General features: G+C 34.1%; 1 protein-coding gene across 2 annotated transcripts in view; it reads right to left on the reverse strand.

The window, feature by feature from the left end:
• Positions 1-3,485: 3,485 nt before the first annotated feature.
• Positions 3,486-16,998, reverse strand: part of EDIL3 (EGF like repeats and discoidin domains 3) — a 465,541-nt gene continuing 452,028 nt past the window's right edge. For both annotated transcript variants that reach the window (XM_005557328.4, XM_005557327.4), the window contains one exon: positions 3,486-6,472. In XM_005557328.4, the coding sequence (XP_005557385.1) occupies positions 6,323-6,472 (150 nt within the window). In that variant the 3' untranslated portion in view covers positions 3,486-6,322. The remainder of the gene's footprint in view (positions 6,473-16,998) is intronic.

Genomic DNA, 16,998 nt, shown 5'->3' on the forward strand with positions numbered 1-16,998 from the left:
CCGAACATATGGATCTGCATTGTGATTAACCCAGAGTGGCAGGTCCCTCACAGGCAGCCTTGACTCATGCTGCAAGCCCACCTTCAGGCCATATTCAATACTTGGGTGAATCTTCTTTAGCTGAACAACGAAATATGATGGGAAGACACTGGTATTTTGTTAGAATATTTTATGGGGAGAAGGGCAAAGGGCTTTACCTACTATATAGGAAAAAATCACACGATTCTGTGTTATACACTTTGTCTCTTAAAAACCCTCTCAGGCTTCCGTCAGCACACCTCTTCTCTCTTCCCACCAAGCCTCTAACAACCTTCTGTTTATAGGAGCCATACAACTCTGGCTCTAAACTCACGCCGGCCACCCAGTATACCAACAACTGGCAGCTAGCAGACACCACCCATTTAGAAAGCAGTTAAGGAGACTGCGTTGCCGTGGTTTTCAACTTTTATGTCTGTCTCTGAGTTAGAAAAATAATTTACACTGTGATCACGAACACATATATACTCAGGAATATAATTGAAATAAAATGTTTGTAAAATAATTTTTACAAGGGACTTATATTTTTCTCTCCTATTCTAACTCCTTCCTTCTCGTCTCTCCTCTTGTCCTAAAGTATTTAATTTTTTAAAAAAGATACTACTAGTCTGGACCCAGCAGTTTCCCTATATTAGCAGTTTGAAAACATTGTTTTACTATTGTTTGCATGTGGTTCTCAGACTCTCAGTCCACGTCTCAAGCATCTTATCAAGGTGCTTACACCACTACAAACAGGGATTTTGAGCGTGGAGTGGGTAGGGAGGCTGCTTCTACTGTTAAAAAGTAGCATTTAAAAAATATTATTACCTAAGAAACTTGAGAACAGAGGAAATGAGGCTGCCTAATATCGATTATTTAGTGCTTCCTTTGAGATATGCCATTTTTAACCTCTTTGCTCAATTCCTCTTTCCTGGGTCCAGGCAGAAAAGGTCTTTAGCCTTGAAAAGCACTGTGCTTCTCATGTTCCCTAGGGCCACTGGCCTGCTAAGGTTTCTCTTCCTGAAAGGCAAAGCCTTTTTTATTGTTAATGTTGCTTTAAATCCCAGCTATACAACCTCTAAAAAGTGGAAAAATGATAAAATATGTGTAAATTCATGTTTAATCTGTCACTTATTCATCACTGAAAACATTCCTCATCTCTTTGTCATATGCACAGTTGTCTTCCCTCAAATTCTCAGGAATGTTTTTGCCTGATGCTTATGTAGGTTGTCACAAGCTGTTTCCATATTGGCCATGGGGGATATATTGTTTGTTTGTTTGTTTTTAAACGGAGCATTGCTCTGTTACCCAGGCTGGAGTGCGGTGGCGCGATCTACCCTCACTGCAACCCCCACTTCCTAGGTTCAAGCGATTCTGCTGCCTAGCATCCCCAGTAGCTGGGATTATAGACACGTGCCACCACGCCCATCTTGTTTTTGTATTTTAGTAGAGACTGGGTTTTACCATGTTGGTCAGGTTGGTCTCAAACTCCTGACCTCAAATGATCTGCCCACATTGGCCTCCCAAAGTGCTGGGATTACAGGCATGAGCCACCATGCCTGGCCAGAGATATATTGTTTAAATGCACCATCAGTCTCACTGCCACCACTCCCTTTACAGGTGGCAGCTGGTTGAGCTTACATTGTAATTTATCATCATTATTAACATATATATGTGTGGATATATGAAGGGCATTATGGGGATTTTACATGAATATGGAGCAGTGTGGTTCATACCTTTAAGGACATTAAACTAAAATTCAATCAGAAGCAGTCACCACATGCAATGCTTAATCATATAATATGGTGACCATTTGCTGATGGTTCGACACCGTATTTCCAAAGCATCAATGCTTTCAAATGACTCAATCAACTTCTGCGAAGTTATGCAAAAACTGCTAAATGCAGAGCCTTTTATGTTTTCCTATTTTTGCTACCAAATTCATTTAATAGAAATAACTCTTTGAGTAAGTGCACTTGCCTACGGTGGAAAACACTTTATTTGGTGGCAGTGTTGAAACAGCCAATATGAATTATAGGCATTTACTGAAATAGAATCAAGAAACCTATTTCCCCCTTCAAAATCAATAGAAAAATTGCTACTTACACTAGGTATTCTTTGTCTTTGTAAAGACAAATGACATTGCATTCTGTTTCATGGTAGTTGAAATATTTCTCAACTGGCAAAGTTGTTTGGTTCTCTATTTTACCTGTGCAGATAAAAGGATCCTTTTGCATCTCAAAGGCTAGAGGTAATGTTTTTCACAAATAAATAACATACTAAAGTGAATGTTAATTTTTTAAAAATTAGCCTTTTGAAAGAGATAGCACTGAATTTCTGACAGTAAAAATTAATGTTTCTTTATCAAAATCTTAATTAAAGTCTGAAATGGTAGATCTTTGAAAATTCAGGTTATATAGAGAGAATATTCTCCATTCATGAAGTTATCATTATTACTTCATAAAAAACACAAATTTCAGCCTATGCAGACTTTTCTTCTTAGAATTTGAAATGCTTTTATTATTTTTGCATCTTGAATCAGTAATCTTAAAAATTTTATACTTAAAAATTTTCTGTTGGATAATTATTAAATATTTTGCTGTCACAATAAAATTTTACCATGTATAGATGTTGTCATGATTCCTTATTAGCGCTACTGAAAATATATATGTATAATTTCTCTTATTTAACAAAAGCACATTTATTGTTTGTTTATGAGTATGTGCAAAAATTAGGCAAACAATGGAATCCCGTTGATCTGCTCATATTAAAATGCATTTAAATGGGAACATGTATGAGTACATAACAGTGACTAGTCGGTACTGGGAGCTATCAGAGATTCGCTGAAGTTCAAACAAGTAGTAACCTTTCATATCTTAATTCTTCCCTAAATTGTTTGCATCCTAAGAAAATATCAAAAAAATAGCAAGTACACAGATTTAGTATTTCACCAGTGACTTCCAGAGAGCTAGAAACAGGATTTATGAAGAATCCACGTTATGATTTTCATTATTCAATAACTAATGTTACATGGATAAATACATTATAACTGTTGTATTATTGCTTACTACTGACTGGATTTCTTCATTATACTCCTGGGCATCATGAACTGAAAAAACTATAGAAATGACAGCAATATCATCTGATTAACAATGGGCAGATCAGTCCTGGTACACAATGCTTTATACATGAGGCCAAAAATGACTTTGGATTAAGAATATTTTAGTAAAACATCTGCATCTAAAAGGAGCAGGAAGAATGCACACACTTTAATCATCTTCAAAAGACCAGTTTAGCTAGTATCAATGTATATTTAGAGGTTGTTGTAATTTCTGTTTTTTCTGTAGCTGTTCAATTGTCCTGTGCAAAGCAAAAATAAACCAAGTATGTGGTCAAGAGTAGTGGGCATTCACATTCAGACAATTTGTGTATTCTTATAAATGTGTTTAATTACAACTGCTTCAAAAGAATCCCAGATTTTCAAAAGTTTATTTTAAGTTTGGAGACTAGACAAGGTCATACTGGTTTTACATCCTACGTGATATAAGTATATATACAAAGAAAAAAACAACATTGGAATATTACACAGCTTGAAGGTTTGCAAAGGTTATTTGTGTCTTAGTTATTTCTGTACTTAATGACACATCTGACGCATTGAGTATTATATTTCATAATTTGTTGACTAGCAAAGATACAATCATTAGTAACCCAAGTCTTCAAAATTCACATCAAACTTTATGAAGTCATTCAGAAAGAGAAAGTCAACCCTAAAATTAAAATTGGCAACTATGATAAATACTTTCAAAAGGATGTAGACAAAATGGACATGTTTAAAAGTTTAGTTTCATTAATTGTAAAACTAGCACGTTATAGTTACTCAATATAGTGAAGACTAGGTGATTCTTATGTGTATTCTACTTATAGTATTTTATTGGTTTTAGCGTGAATTTAAATAGAATAAATTTACTTCACTTTGATGTCACTGACATGAATGACACAAAAGCTACTTCATAATACTACTTTACAATAATTTTCAACATTTCCATATGTTGGAATCCCTTTGCTGTCATCAATTTTGGGTGTCATGGGACAATAGGTATCCCGTTGGACATGATGTACTGTGAAGAGCATATAAAGCAGAGAGAAAACGAAAAAGCAAGAGAAACTCATTTCAGTGTGTTTTCTAAAAGGAAACAAATATAATTTTAATCAACTTCCTTGGAAAATATTTTTAAAACAGGTAACAATAGAAAAAATTATAAAACATCATATGAAACTAGAAGTAATTTTGGAAAAGTAAATCATCATAAAGGATAAGTAATAATCTTAAAAATATACTCTTAAGAATGCATGTAATTTGCAAAGGAAAATGGCTAGATATTTGATGGGACAGTAAACCTTGAAAGAAATTGGCTAAAGAGTAAGTGTGTGTATATTTCTGAACCTAAGTAATTATCTGTCACATAACTTTAAAATTTAGCCAGTTACAAATATTTTAGAATCCTAACTTTAAAGTTATCTAAAAAAGGCAATATGGAGGAAATTGCAATTTTGTTTTTGAAAGATGTTGAAAACTGATTACCATTTCAGAGGCTTCAAATTCATAATTTCATAATAAGAACAAGAAATACAAAGCATATGGGCAAGGAATCAACATGTGACCAGACAGTCCCCTTAGACCAACTAATTTCGCTCTTATTAAAAATGCCAGTACGATTGACTTTCTCTTTAAATTCTTCACTATTATTGAAGACCACTCCATATATACATCATTAAGAAATGCTGTTAACACATGGACAGACAAGACAGTAACAGTCTAGTGGCTTTTGTTATGCAGCACAAATATTAAAGGAAAAAAATAGCAGTGTTGCGTAGGATCTTAACATTTCGTACACATACCATCCTTTCTTTTCCAAGACACTTAATTTAAAACTCCAATAATTCTGTCTAAGCCTTATAAAATAAATACTTGTAAAGCTTATAAATTAGATGTTGAAGACTTTTATGGAGGCAGTGTGAACTCTAATTTGAGAGACATGTCAATGAAACCTCCAGTATCAATAACAAATTGTTATGATAATTGCTTATTTTTTCCGGATCTTTGAAGCAAAATAAATAGAAATCAATTTTCATTTTGAAAATGGTTTACTACTTTGTCATTAGCAAACACTTTGTTTCTCACAAATAACTCCACCTGTGCTTTCCTGGGAAACTACCACCAGTTTCAAATCTCAATAAGATGTTAGTTTCACAGGAAATGTGGAGATGAACAAAGAAATGATGAGTATGCTTGGCCAAGGTATGCAGCACTATATTAATGTTTCTTTGCTAAATTTTTATAAAATAAACAAATAATGAGTCTGTTTTTAAAAGTAAACATAAGAATATGTAATTACCATCTAAATGAAGATTTAAATTTAAAGAAACATAATATATATATTTTTTGTTCCTTTGTGCAAACTGAGAGTATGGGATTCTTTATGAAGGAAGTATTTGGAAATTAAATAGTTATGGCTTCCTTCAAAAATAAAACTGCAGATTTAATTAATGGATATTAAATACAGATCAATCTACTGGTACGCAGTCATGTTATATATATATGAGTAAACATGACACTTCTTTTAGGCAACTAATAGGAAATTCAGTTAGGAAAAAAGCATTGAATTATTCAGGTAATACACAATATAAAGAATATAGAATAGAACCAAAAGAAAAAGAAGTCACATAATGTCTTATTAGAAATAATGAAAGTAAAATGAGAATTATAATGTCAGTACTGCATGTTACATATTCTTCTTTAAAATTTTGTAATAAACATTGACAGTGTTTGGTAGGCACAGGGAAACAGGATAATGTAGAGTCATTACAGAAGAAAAAAACTTATTGCTAACATTGCAGTATTCCTTTTATCAGAATTAGGTGAGTATTGGTTGTAAAAGCTCTATCAACTGTTGCTCTTATTTGATAACTTTGAGATTTTTTTTACTCTTGCTATAAAAAGAAGGCTACTTTCTTTCCCTAATATATTTCTACCAATGTAAATAACTCAGGAAACAATGAGAAAAGTAATTCACACTTAATGTGATGTTACTTAAGTGATTTGACCAATAAAAAAATCAAATTAAATCATTGAAAAGGCAGGCTTAGACCCCCTTAAAAACACAGTTAGTTGCCTACCATAATTTGAGTACTTTTTCATGAAAAAAGAAAAAGAAAAACATTCAGTTTCCTACAGATTTTGCACAGTTCATTCCATGGAGATACTTTTAGGGAAACAGGGAAGAGGGTTGTGAAATGTAGCCTCTCCTCATTCCTCCTCTGTGCAGCCCAGCAGCTCTGACCGCAATGTGATCCTCCCATACCAGGACCAAGGAAGGATTCTTATGTGTCGTGCATAGATGGGAGGGTCGATGACGTTTTTTCTGTGAGTGTCATTGTCAAAATTGCCCTGGAAGACCTAACAAAGAAGAGCAGAAAATGTCAGTCATATAACCTTTTTTCTTTGAAATTATTTTTATGTTCCTGTTTGGAACATTTTCCCCAAACATGATATTTGATAACTATTCATTTTCTTTCCTTCAAACTATATTGCAGCTTCTTTTTAATAATAATTATTCGAAACTAAATGGTCAATTAATGTTTAAAGAGTTAAACCTTGATTGTTTAATGCAGGAATTCATAGATCTGTCATTTTCCTCTGCATGTTTCTCTCAATTAAAAAAATGCAACAGGTATTCATTTTTTGCTTATGTCACAGGCTGAACGTTAGTCAGGTAGTTTGCTGAAGATGCTCTCTTCCAAGGAGTGACTCAGAGATCCAAGCTGCTTGCAAAGTACAGCTGTCATTTGGAGCATGTAGCCTCCACATTCACAAGGGGCACGGGGAGGGGAGAGTTAGCAGACTATGCAGGGTGTTTAAGAGAACAAGTATGGAAGCAGCTTATATTACTTCTGTATTTATCTGTTTCACCCTACCTAATTATATGACTCCAGCCTAACAGCAAAGGAGGCTGGGCACTGGAAAGAAGCAGAAGGCTATCTGGTGAGCACTAACAGCCTCTATCACAGTGCCTTTTGCCCACTTCTTCTCACATACAGAATAAAATTAGCCCATCTCCAAATGAGACAACACAATCAATGCTGTTTTTGAACTGTTTTTTTCTTCTTTTTTGGCTTCATCTATTAATTCCTGGATCCATACGATACTATTGGGATAAATGTGAGTTATAATATCCTGACACTTTGCATAGAATGTCTGTTCTTCTTTGGTAAAAATGCTTTTCTTTTTTGTTTTTTGGAGCTTTTCTATTGCCACATGCTCTTCCCTAAAAGACTTTCATAATAACTTGGACAAATGTCTGCTTCAGAAAACAAAACAAATTTAAAACACTGGGACCACGATAGGAATGGCATTAAATTACAAATTATGTTGGGGTAAACTGAGGTATTTACATGTTTTAGTCTTTATCTGAAGAATTTCATCCTTCTTTTTCTTATAGATTCTGAACATTTCTTATTAAAGTTATTTCTAACTATTTTATATCTACTTTTTTTTAAATTTAGATTTAGTTTAGATTTTTAAATTTGGTTTAACTTTTTAGAGTAAAAATCTCTTCAAGACTTTCTGTTTTCACTTTATGAATCATCTTACAATTAGAAGATAATTTTCTTTCTTGTTTGACATCAAATTTATTTTCTTATTTGGCATCAAAACATAACTATGTGGTCAAAGAGACACCTGAAAATAAAATCCCCAAAGTAGAAAACAAAAAACAACCAAACTTCATCATCACATGACAGAATACTTAACCCACATCTTTCAGCATTCTGAAATTAAAGAAAATGTTTTAAAAGCCTTCTAGACTAGTCTTATCTGGTCACAAATGTTCTCCTGGGAAGAAAAAATCATATTCTCCTCAAAAGCATTAGGCAGTATGGCACTGATTAACAGAAGCAATAGACAAGACCGAAAAGTCTCTCTGCTGGTTCTGCTGGCATATCTAAGTACAAGTTCATTTAGCAGGCATTTTATGCTTAGTAATGCCCTGTCTTGCAGGCAGGAATAACTCATTCTGGACTGAAATGTGCTACTACTATGTAACAATGTCTCCGTTAGCAAAAGCTCACAGGTACCGGACATACCATAAACACTGGCCAAAAATCTTGAGAGGTTGTTGCTACTGCAACAGCAGAAAATAAGCTCTGGTTTACTGACATCTTATCTGACATATGAGGTTGGATTCAAATGTTTCAATGAGACTGTGGTATTACAATTTAATATGGAATCTAAAATCCAATTTTGTAGCCCTGCTAGTGAACTTAATGTATATCTTTGGGATAATAGAGTTTAAATTCATTAACTTTCATTGCAAGATGTATAACAGCCCAAAATATAGTTTTATACCACTTCTTGGGAAGGAAATACAGAAAGAAACAATTTTCTCTTAAGTGTCTGCTCTCCAGCACAGGTTTTGATAGGAATTATCAACCCAGAAAGTATTAGTTGAATTATTAATTATACCCATTTCTTTATAATGAAGAATACAGACAGAGAAACTATATCATCTCTGAAACTGAAAACAGCTATGAAATTTCTGATTTAGTATGTGAAAGTCATGGATATTTTCATGTTCACTTAAAAAAAAAGTGCAGTTTCATGAAACAGGATGATTTATAAAACAATAACGTTCATAGAAAAACAGCTGAAATCTATACTAGAGTCACCCAATTTACAGCCTCAAAGTACTGAAAATACATTTCTGTTTTCAGAAGCCTCTCAGTAATGACACAGTACAGAACACAAAGCACCCACTTGCTAATTCCAGGATGATATTTTGTACTTGTTGTGTAAACACATGGCACATGTGCTGTTTTCTTATCTCCAGCACTAGGAAGCCCCTGCCTAAGAATGCTACCTAAATATTTCACCTTGCAAAGGAATGCAAACACAGTATTTTTAGTTAACTTCATAAAATCCCTAAGATTTCTAGAAAGTGCTTTCACAGGCACATTTTAGAGACATAAGCATCTGAACTAAAACTGAAGTCTGAAAAGACTGATGGAGAACATTAAATCTCTATATAGGAGTGAAAATATTTTACATGAGAAAGACACAGTTTGATTTGAATTTTTTAGAAAAACTATGCACAAGTTTCAGTTCAGGGAGGAGGCTAATTAGCTGATGACAAATTTGCTGATATATTCAAACATGATAATGCTTAGAGGTCTTTTTCTAACATATGCTTTTTCTAACATATGGGGTCTTGATTAAAAAAAAACACTAAAGGTACTTTGCAGAAGCTTCCATAATTACAACCTAAGAGAAGATAAGAGAAAGAAAAATACAATTCCCTCAATGTAGCTATCTTGAATTTTTTTTCTAAGGTTAACTCTCTTGTGATGCTGGTTGAAAATACAAATCAGATTCTTGGGAGGATTCAAATCTCAGCATGGAGAGAATATCAGATAAAATAAAACAATAAAATCTTGCTTCTAGCAGAATTAATATATTTTTTGTAAGACGAGCTACTATTCTTTGTTAGGGACCACTATCTATTCAGGCCAGTATAGACATCATAAATAGGAGGCCTCCAGGGATCATGGAACAAAGCAACATTATTCTCCACGATGTAGTCAGAGAGGTGGGGCAAATTTCAGTTTCTTTTAGTAGTCATGGAATAGGACCCTAAATATCACAGAATCCCTTGGGGATTTCTTGCACATATGATTTCTTTAGAAAATCGTCTAGTTTGTAAAAATGTGATTCTTTTCAGTTATCCTAAACTGATGAAAATTTTTAAAGAGATTCCCATTCTTCTAACTTTTTGGAATTTTTGTTCACATCATTCAAATAGCAAGTGGTTCTAAGCACTTTTAGATAGATTCCCTATGGCTAAACATCAGTATTTTACATCAGTATTAAACATCAGCATTTTAGTAAGATTTCAAGTGACTATCACTTCATCCCTCTGGGCTTTTGATGCCCCCTTATAGGTTTCATTATTTTTCTTCTGCTATTTGGAGACTATAGTTGAACTGCATCTGGGATTTCAGATATTGTGGAAATACAAAGGTTGAACGAGACTTTCTAAAGTTTTTTCTATTGATTGTATTTTCTTTGTTTATGGTATCAAGCATACCATTGACCTTACTGACTGTATCTGTACACTGACCTGCTGTTCTTAAGGGATAGAAGACAAAGGTAAAGATCCATTTTCCTGGGGCAGCATGTATGTGTGTGTGTGTGCAGAGGTGCTGGACTGAAAGAAAGCTCAGAATTCTTTATTTAACACACATAATTTCAATCCTTTGTGCTTTCATCCAGAGAGCTTATGGAGAAGTGAAATAAGACAGTCTTTGGTAGCTCTGATGCTCAGAAACCCTGTTTCTATCTAATTCTACCCATATAACGAAAGAATCTGAGATTTGGAAGAGAACTCAGAGATCTGCTATCAATAACTCTTCTCTCTAATATTTCTAACATGGAACTTTCAGCCTATCCATGGCATGCCTCAATACAACAGGACAAGTATGTATTTAGACAGTTTGAAAGTCTGTCTTTTTATAAGGCTAAAATGTATATATCTCACTTCAGTCTACTGAATCTAATGCTTAATTCTCAATGAAAATAGAACAAATAGCTTATCAAGAGAACTTCTGACATACTTAACAATAATTGACACAAACCTCTCAAAAACTCAGCTTCAGTGCTCTAGGCTAAACATTCATGGTTCCTTAAAAAGTTCTTCATGTTGCATGATTTTCAGACCTGTAATCTTGATTGCATTCCATTGGGTAACACTTGCTTGAACTATGGCTCAATGAAAGTGTGGTATTTATTGCGACACAGAATATAGACATACTGTGAATAACTCAAAAGATAGAGTGCACCTTTGTTGTAGATACAGTATTTCTATCAATGCAGTGTAAAATGTAGAATAATTATATTGCATTTCGGGTTATAGTTGATTGATTTATGGTCAAGTAGATTTTGGATATTTTAATAATTTCTCCTCAGTGAGGGTTTTCCAATTTTTTTACTTGTATCTATTTTATAAAGCAACCATTTATATATTATATAAGTATATAATTCTGATTTTTGTGGGTGACATAAGGGACAAATGCTTATTAATTTATAGTTCAGGATCATAAAATTTATTTTTATATACTGAGTGTCAACATTACTTGAATTTTTTTGACTGTCAAAAATTTCAGAGTTACAACTTGAATCAACGCTTTAAGTGATGTAAAGTCTTACGAACATTTTCACGGAATTAGTATGCATGAATCATGTCAAACATAACATTTTTCCATTTGAATAGTTTGGGAAAGAGCCTTCATTGTTTCTAATTCTACAGCTAGATTGTCAGTAATATTTTAGGCTAATCTAAAATTTATGTTCTACTTTACCCTATATGCAAGCATTTCAAAAATCAATTTTTTTAATTAAAAAGTAAAAAATATTAAAATATGTAGAAAATTATTTTTAAACATTTCAGTTACTGGTATAAATCTATATCATATTAAACAAATCTTATTAGAAGCTTTGCATTTATGAAACTTCTATGAGTGATTGGCTATAAAAAGTCTGAAACTGAAGTTTAATTCTTTTAGCCAAAATAGACTGCAGCTATCATTCAGTGAATTCAATTTTCTAGGAAAATTTACCAGCATCCTGAAACCATTTCATGATTGAATGGCCAGTATATTATTCTTGATGTTTTTCTCTGCAATCAATTCCACTAAACCAATGAAACTCTGTAACAAAATTAGCCTCAATATGAGTACATTCTTCTAGATGTAATAAGGAAACAAGAAATTCATTTCCAGGTAAATTTCAATATTCTAGAAAGTGTTTCTTTGGAAAATAGTGATATTGAGAATTATATTCTAAGAGAGTCACCCAAAAAGTAGGGGTTTCTGTTGGAACCAATAGACTGTGTTAACACGTGTCTCCATTGATCATCAGCCTGCAGAATGAACTGGGGGGTCGGTTTTCACTATAGGGCATCCCAACAACACTACAGCACAAATTGTCATCAACAGAAAGGAATAAAGAGCTGCCACAGTGTCTTCCATCCCATAGCATCCTGAGTAGAACCATTACCCTCCAAATCTGCAAGTGAAATAAGGTCATAGCTAACCGAAACAATCTATCAGGAGGTGAAAGTCAAATGGAAAAAAATTCAACCAAAATGTATACATAGGACCTTAAAGTAGAGCCAAAGACAAGGATAAAGTTACATGTCCCAATTTGTGAAAATATAATGTGTGTAATCTATAGATAAGAGATCGAATGTGAAGAGGACTTGTTTTCATATCAACCACTAACTATAACATATTAGATAATCACTTTATTTTTCTGTATCCAAAAGGAGTTGATCATCTTGTCTTCTTTGCAAGAAACACATATCTAGACATATCTTAATCTTGAGTTTGCTTGTGTGTACTATCTTGAAGTAAATTGCTGACCATCAAATCTTTGCTCTGTTGAACAGTTCTTCTTCAGAGTTTAGGATGTGTCAAATCCAGTGTAGGCATAGCGTTTACAGACACATGTCATTCCAGTGATCAGTGTACAGTCTACAAAACCGTGTGTAACAGGAGTGTGTATTAGATGTTAACCTTACCCAAGGAGGAGTCTGTTCTTTGCCCTCAGCTCCTTGAAGGTAATTTCTAAGCCCTTGGAATGGCCTGTCTGAGGAGAGTGTTTTTGTTTCCCAGGGGGCCTTGGGCCACACCAGATAGCCCATGCTAACATTGTGGTTACAGTGAGGTCTTCAGGTCAGCTTGACCACTGAAAGGGTGGAAACTAAAGTTAGCCACACAGATGGTCAACCATGTCTAAATGTCGGAGCTTCCATAAAAACTCTGAATACCAAGGCTAATGTGAGCTTCCTAGTTCGCAATACTCTGGGCTTATTGTCACATACCATGGCTGAGAGAACTTAGTACTCTCCAGAAGTCTCCAAGACAACTGAAAGCTTATGCCTGGACCCTCCTGGACTCTGCCCCATATGCCTCTTCCCTTTGATGATCTGTATCCATATCCTTTCATCGTGATAAACTATAACTGTGAGTATGATAATTTTAATTGTGTTTGTGAGTTTTTCTATTGAATTATCAAACCAGAGAATGATCTTGGGGAACTGAGAATGTGCAATTGATGTCAAAAGTCAGGGTGGGTTTGGGGAATCCTGAACTTCGCAATGAGTAATTGGTGTTGAAAGGCTACAGATTTCATCTAAGTTTTGTTGTCTGAAACACTGACAGTTGGAAAAGGAACTTCAATTGTCTGAAAGGGTTGTATCTACAACTTCCCCAACATCATGCGCCAGCCTGTGACAGACATTCAGGCTTTAAAGTTAATTGCGAACTTACTTTCTATTCTGATTCTTTGACTAAATCCTGAAAGGACAGTCCATTGAAATTTAATTATTTTGACTCATGAGTATCCTTTCTAAACCTTCTACTGTTAGGTTCTACTCCCTCTATTTTACTTGCTCTTCTTATTTTCAATTTCTGGATGATATTTATTCTCATGAGCATAAACCTAATAAGCATATCAAACAACTGGTGTTACTCGTCCTCTTGCATATTTCAGTAACAAAAAATTCAATTTCTTTGTTCTCCTGTATTTCTTTAATATCATTTCCATAAAAGCTTATAGGTCCTTTGAGAAATACTACTTTGTCTATCTACTTGGGATTCTTTTGAAATCCCTTAAGAAACTGCAGTCAGATTTTCTGAAAGGTAATGTGCATGGTCAGAGATATAATAATTCTGCACCATAATTCATATTGGATATTAATTTTTATCTATATCCCTTTTAAAATGATGTTTTGTTCCATAAACCCTTTGAAAAATCTAGACCCTGTTTGCTTCAGAGATTTCTTTGTTTCTCAAGATTTCTCCGTGAAATTACTTGAGGCTTTCAAATTGCCTATTTAACTTCAAAAATCTAATTATAGAACATTTTTGTTTGATGGGAGAAGTGAAAAACAAAACATGGGGACAGGTTCCATAGTCTTTCTTTCACCAGGGCATGATTCATTTTAAACCATTAAAATGAATATATGGGTTCCCTAAAAAAATCATTTCTATTCCCATTGTTGCTCTCAAGAAATTTCTTGTGGCTCTAAAGTTTGCTGTCTATTGTAATTATGTATAAAAGTAGATTTTTGGCTTCAAGAAATACTACATTTCACTGAACTAATCTGGCTTTGCTTCATGTTCCTAGTGTATATAAATCTCTAATTATATCCCAAGAAATTCTTTACTACACCACAAATTTGATGTTCACTTACAATTCCTGTAGCATGATTTGCACTCTACTGCTCCTTCTGTTAGATTTTTTTTTTTCTGAAAATGCACCAATGAAAGATTCCAATAATAATTGGCCAAAAGATAGGCAAATGTGTTTTTTTCCCTACCCTGGCAATAAAAGTCCACATTTCTGGCCCTTCATTGCTGCTTAAATTGCCAGATTCTCTTTGGTTTCCATGTAGTTGACCTGAAAGCTGGTTGAGGAACATAATTCTTCATTGGGAAAGACAGCTGTGTGATAGCTTTCTAAAATTCATTCTTTCTTAGATCCTCTGGAATTTGAGAGTATGGGAAAAGAGGAGAAAATAGCACATTTTAATAGTATTTTTTAGAACATTTAACTTCTGACTTTGCATAGAAGAGTTCAACTGTTCCTAAAAAGATGTGGGATTAGGGGGTCCTATTCTCCCCAGTAATATCAACTTGTCTATTACTGGCAAGCTGGCGTAGGTAATACTTGTGATTCCCTAGTGCACTGTGACAGTGACAAGTTGAGCTAAGACTTGCCAACATCCTACTCAGCCAGATGAGAGACAAAAGGGACTGGGGGCAGAGTGTCCATCTTCATTCATTGTATGGACTGTTTTCTTACATAACCTTGGCTTTAAGAAGCAGAGAGCTGGTAGCTCTTTAGAAAGAGCCCAAAGAGGCTCACTAAGAAGTTCATGTTACCTTTTGTTATTAGGTCTTGACCTTGAGAAAAAGACGTAGTGAAAAATCAAAGCAAAGAGTCCATCCTCCTTGACTGTTACCTTCCTTTCCCCAAGCTTACTGGCATTTAGAATGCAGAACCTAAAAGCCAGTAGGTAGGATACACCACCATATTTAACTTCTTTTATGATGAAAGTCTCCTTAAATAATAAGAGTATCTTAGGAAATATATCACATAGGATGATTGCCTATAAAGATTTATGAAACATAAAATATGCCATTCTAAACTGTGGCTATATATTTAAACTATCTGCCTTCCACTACTCAGATTTTGACTGCCATAAGAAATATTCCTACAGAAAAAGTAGAATTGAGAAATCATCTGCTTTTCAAAGACATCTCCAGGAGATGTTACCAGGAATAGTCGGAAAGTAAAGGCATCTACTTTTTTCTTTTTAGTTGAACATAAGAAATGTAGAAATGCCTTTCCTCTTTTCTATAAAAGTACAGAGCAACTCGCCTCTCTATTGAGTTCAAAGCTCATCTCTCAAACTCTCATCCTAAATCACACTAGGTATTTTCCATCTCATCAGAACAATTTGAGACTTTACCCCTGACTCTACCCTTCATGGTAGGTATATAAATATGTGGCAGTAGAGAAATTGGTGTGTTTTGGTAATTCTTGCCATATTAGGAGACTTTTCCTCATTTTGAGTCTCATTGAAGAGTTTCACCCTTTCATCCTATCCTTGTCAGAAATGACTTAATATTGAGCTCTATGTATGAACACAGAAGTGATTTAAGCACTCAGTCATATGATTTCTAAGCCAGACTGGTGATGAGGAGAAAAGAGTATTAGGGAGTGAGAGAAGACAATCCTGGAGATGGATGCAGAGGTAGCAAAGTGGAATTGTACAGCTGAAGCAGGGTGCCTAGGTGTGAGTGTAAGTGTGTATTGCCTAGGCACAGAAAGTAGTCATTCTCCTTTATCCTCTCTCCTGAATATCCTTAGTAGACCATCGTCCAGCTGCAAGACATAGAAGATCTTAACTGGAAACAAGATTGCAAGATGAAATATTTGGAATATACTTACACTAAAGAATGTATCATTTATCTAAATTGAAATTTAACTAGGTGTCGGTATTTTTATTTGCCAAATCTGGCAACACTATATGAAGAACATGAGGAACGCCAGACCTAAGCTGAGCAGTCACTAACTCTTCTTTGGGATAAGCTAAATTTTAGGTCTTTTCTTAAGGAGTTGAGGGTATATTATTATTAAAATACACTTGATCTCAGAAGGGAATATTAAACTTTGTTATTACTTATGGCTATTGAAGTATTACCAAAAGGAAGAAAAGAAATAAAAGTGTAATTTTGTTATATAAAAGTTATATTATTTTCACTCATACATGAGGAATGTCTTCCTTTAATTATTATTAAGTATCAGACATTTCATTTATCTGTTCAAAATTGATTTTGTTTCTAATTTTATTGGAAATAAGGAAATTAGTTCTTATGTTGTTTTCTGAGTTTGGTCCTCTGCTCACAGCTTCAGAAAAACTGAGAGGAATGCCTCTTCACACAGGTATAATCACTGAATCCGTCTTTTGTTAAAGTTATTTTTTAATCAGTTTTGTGTCTCAAATTACGCCAGAAACTTTTTGATGATGACAAATGGGTTCCCTCTTTAATAAGTGTCCCCAGAGGGCTTATTACAGGTGTATTTGTCCCAAGAGTGCTCTATACATATTAACACAGTTTCTCTTTGAGATTCAACCAAAGGAACTACATAAAAATCACTGTCAAATGATTAACTTTATAAGGTGTGGCAGATTCAGAAATCTTTTTATAGTTTCCCATAAACATGGACATATGACAGGTATCATTTATTCTTTTTCAGATTTAAACTGTGAAAAAGTAGAAAAATACTGCCACATTAATTAAGTCATTGTGAAAGTGTTAAAGGGGAGACTTAATTGCTAAACATATTGCAGCTGATGGTGT

Source organism: Macaca fascicularis, chromosome 6 (genome assembly GCF_037993035.2).
Source record: "Macaca fascicularis isolate 582-1 chromosome 6, T2T-MFA8v1.1".
Taxonomy (NCBI): domain Eukaryota; kingdom Metazoa; phylum Chordata; class Mammalia; order Primates; family Cercopithecidae; genus Macaca; species Macaca fascicularis.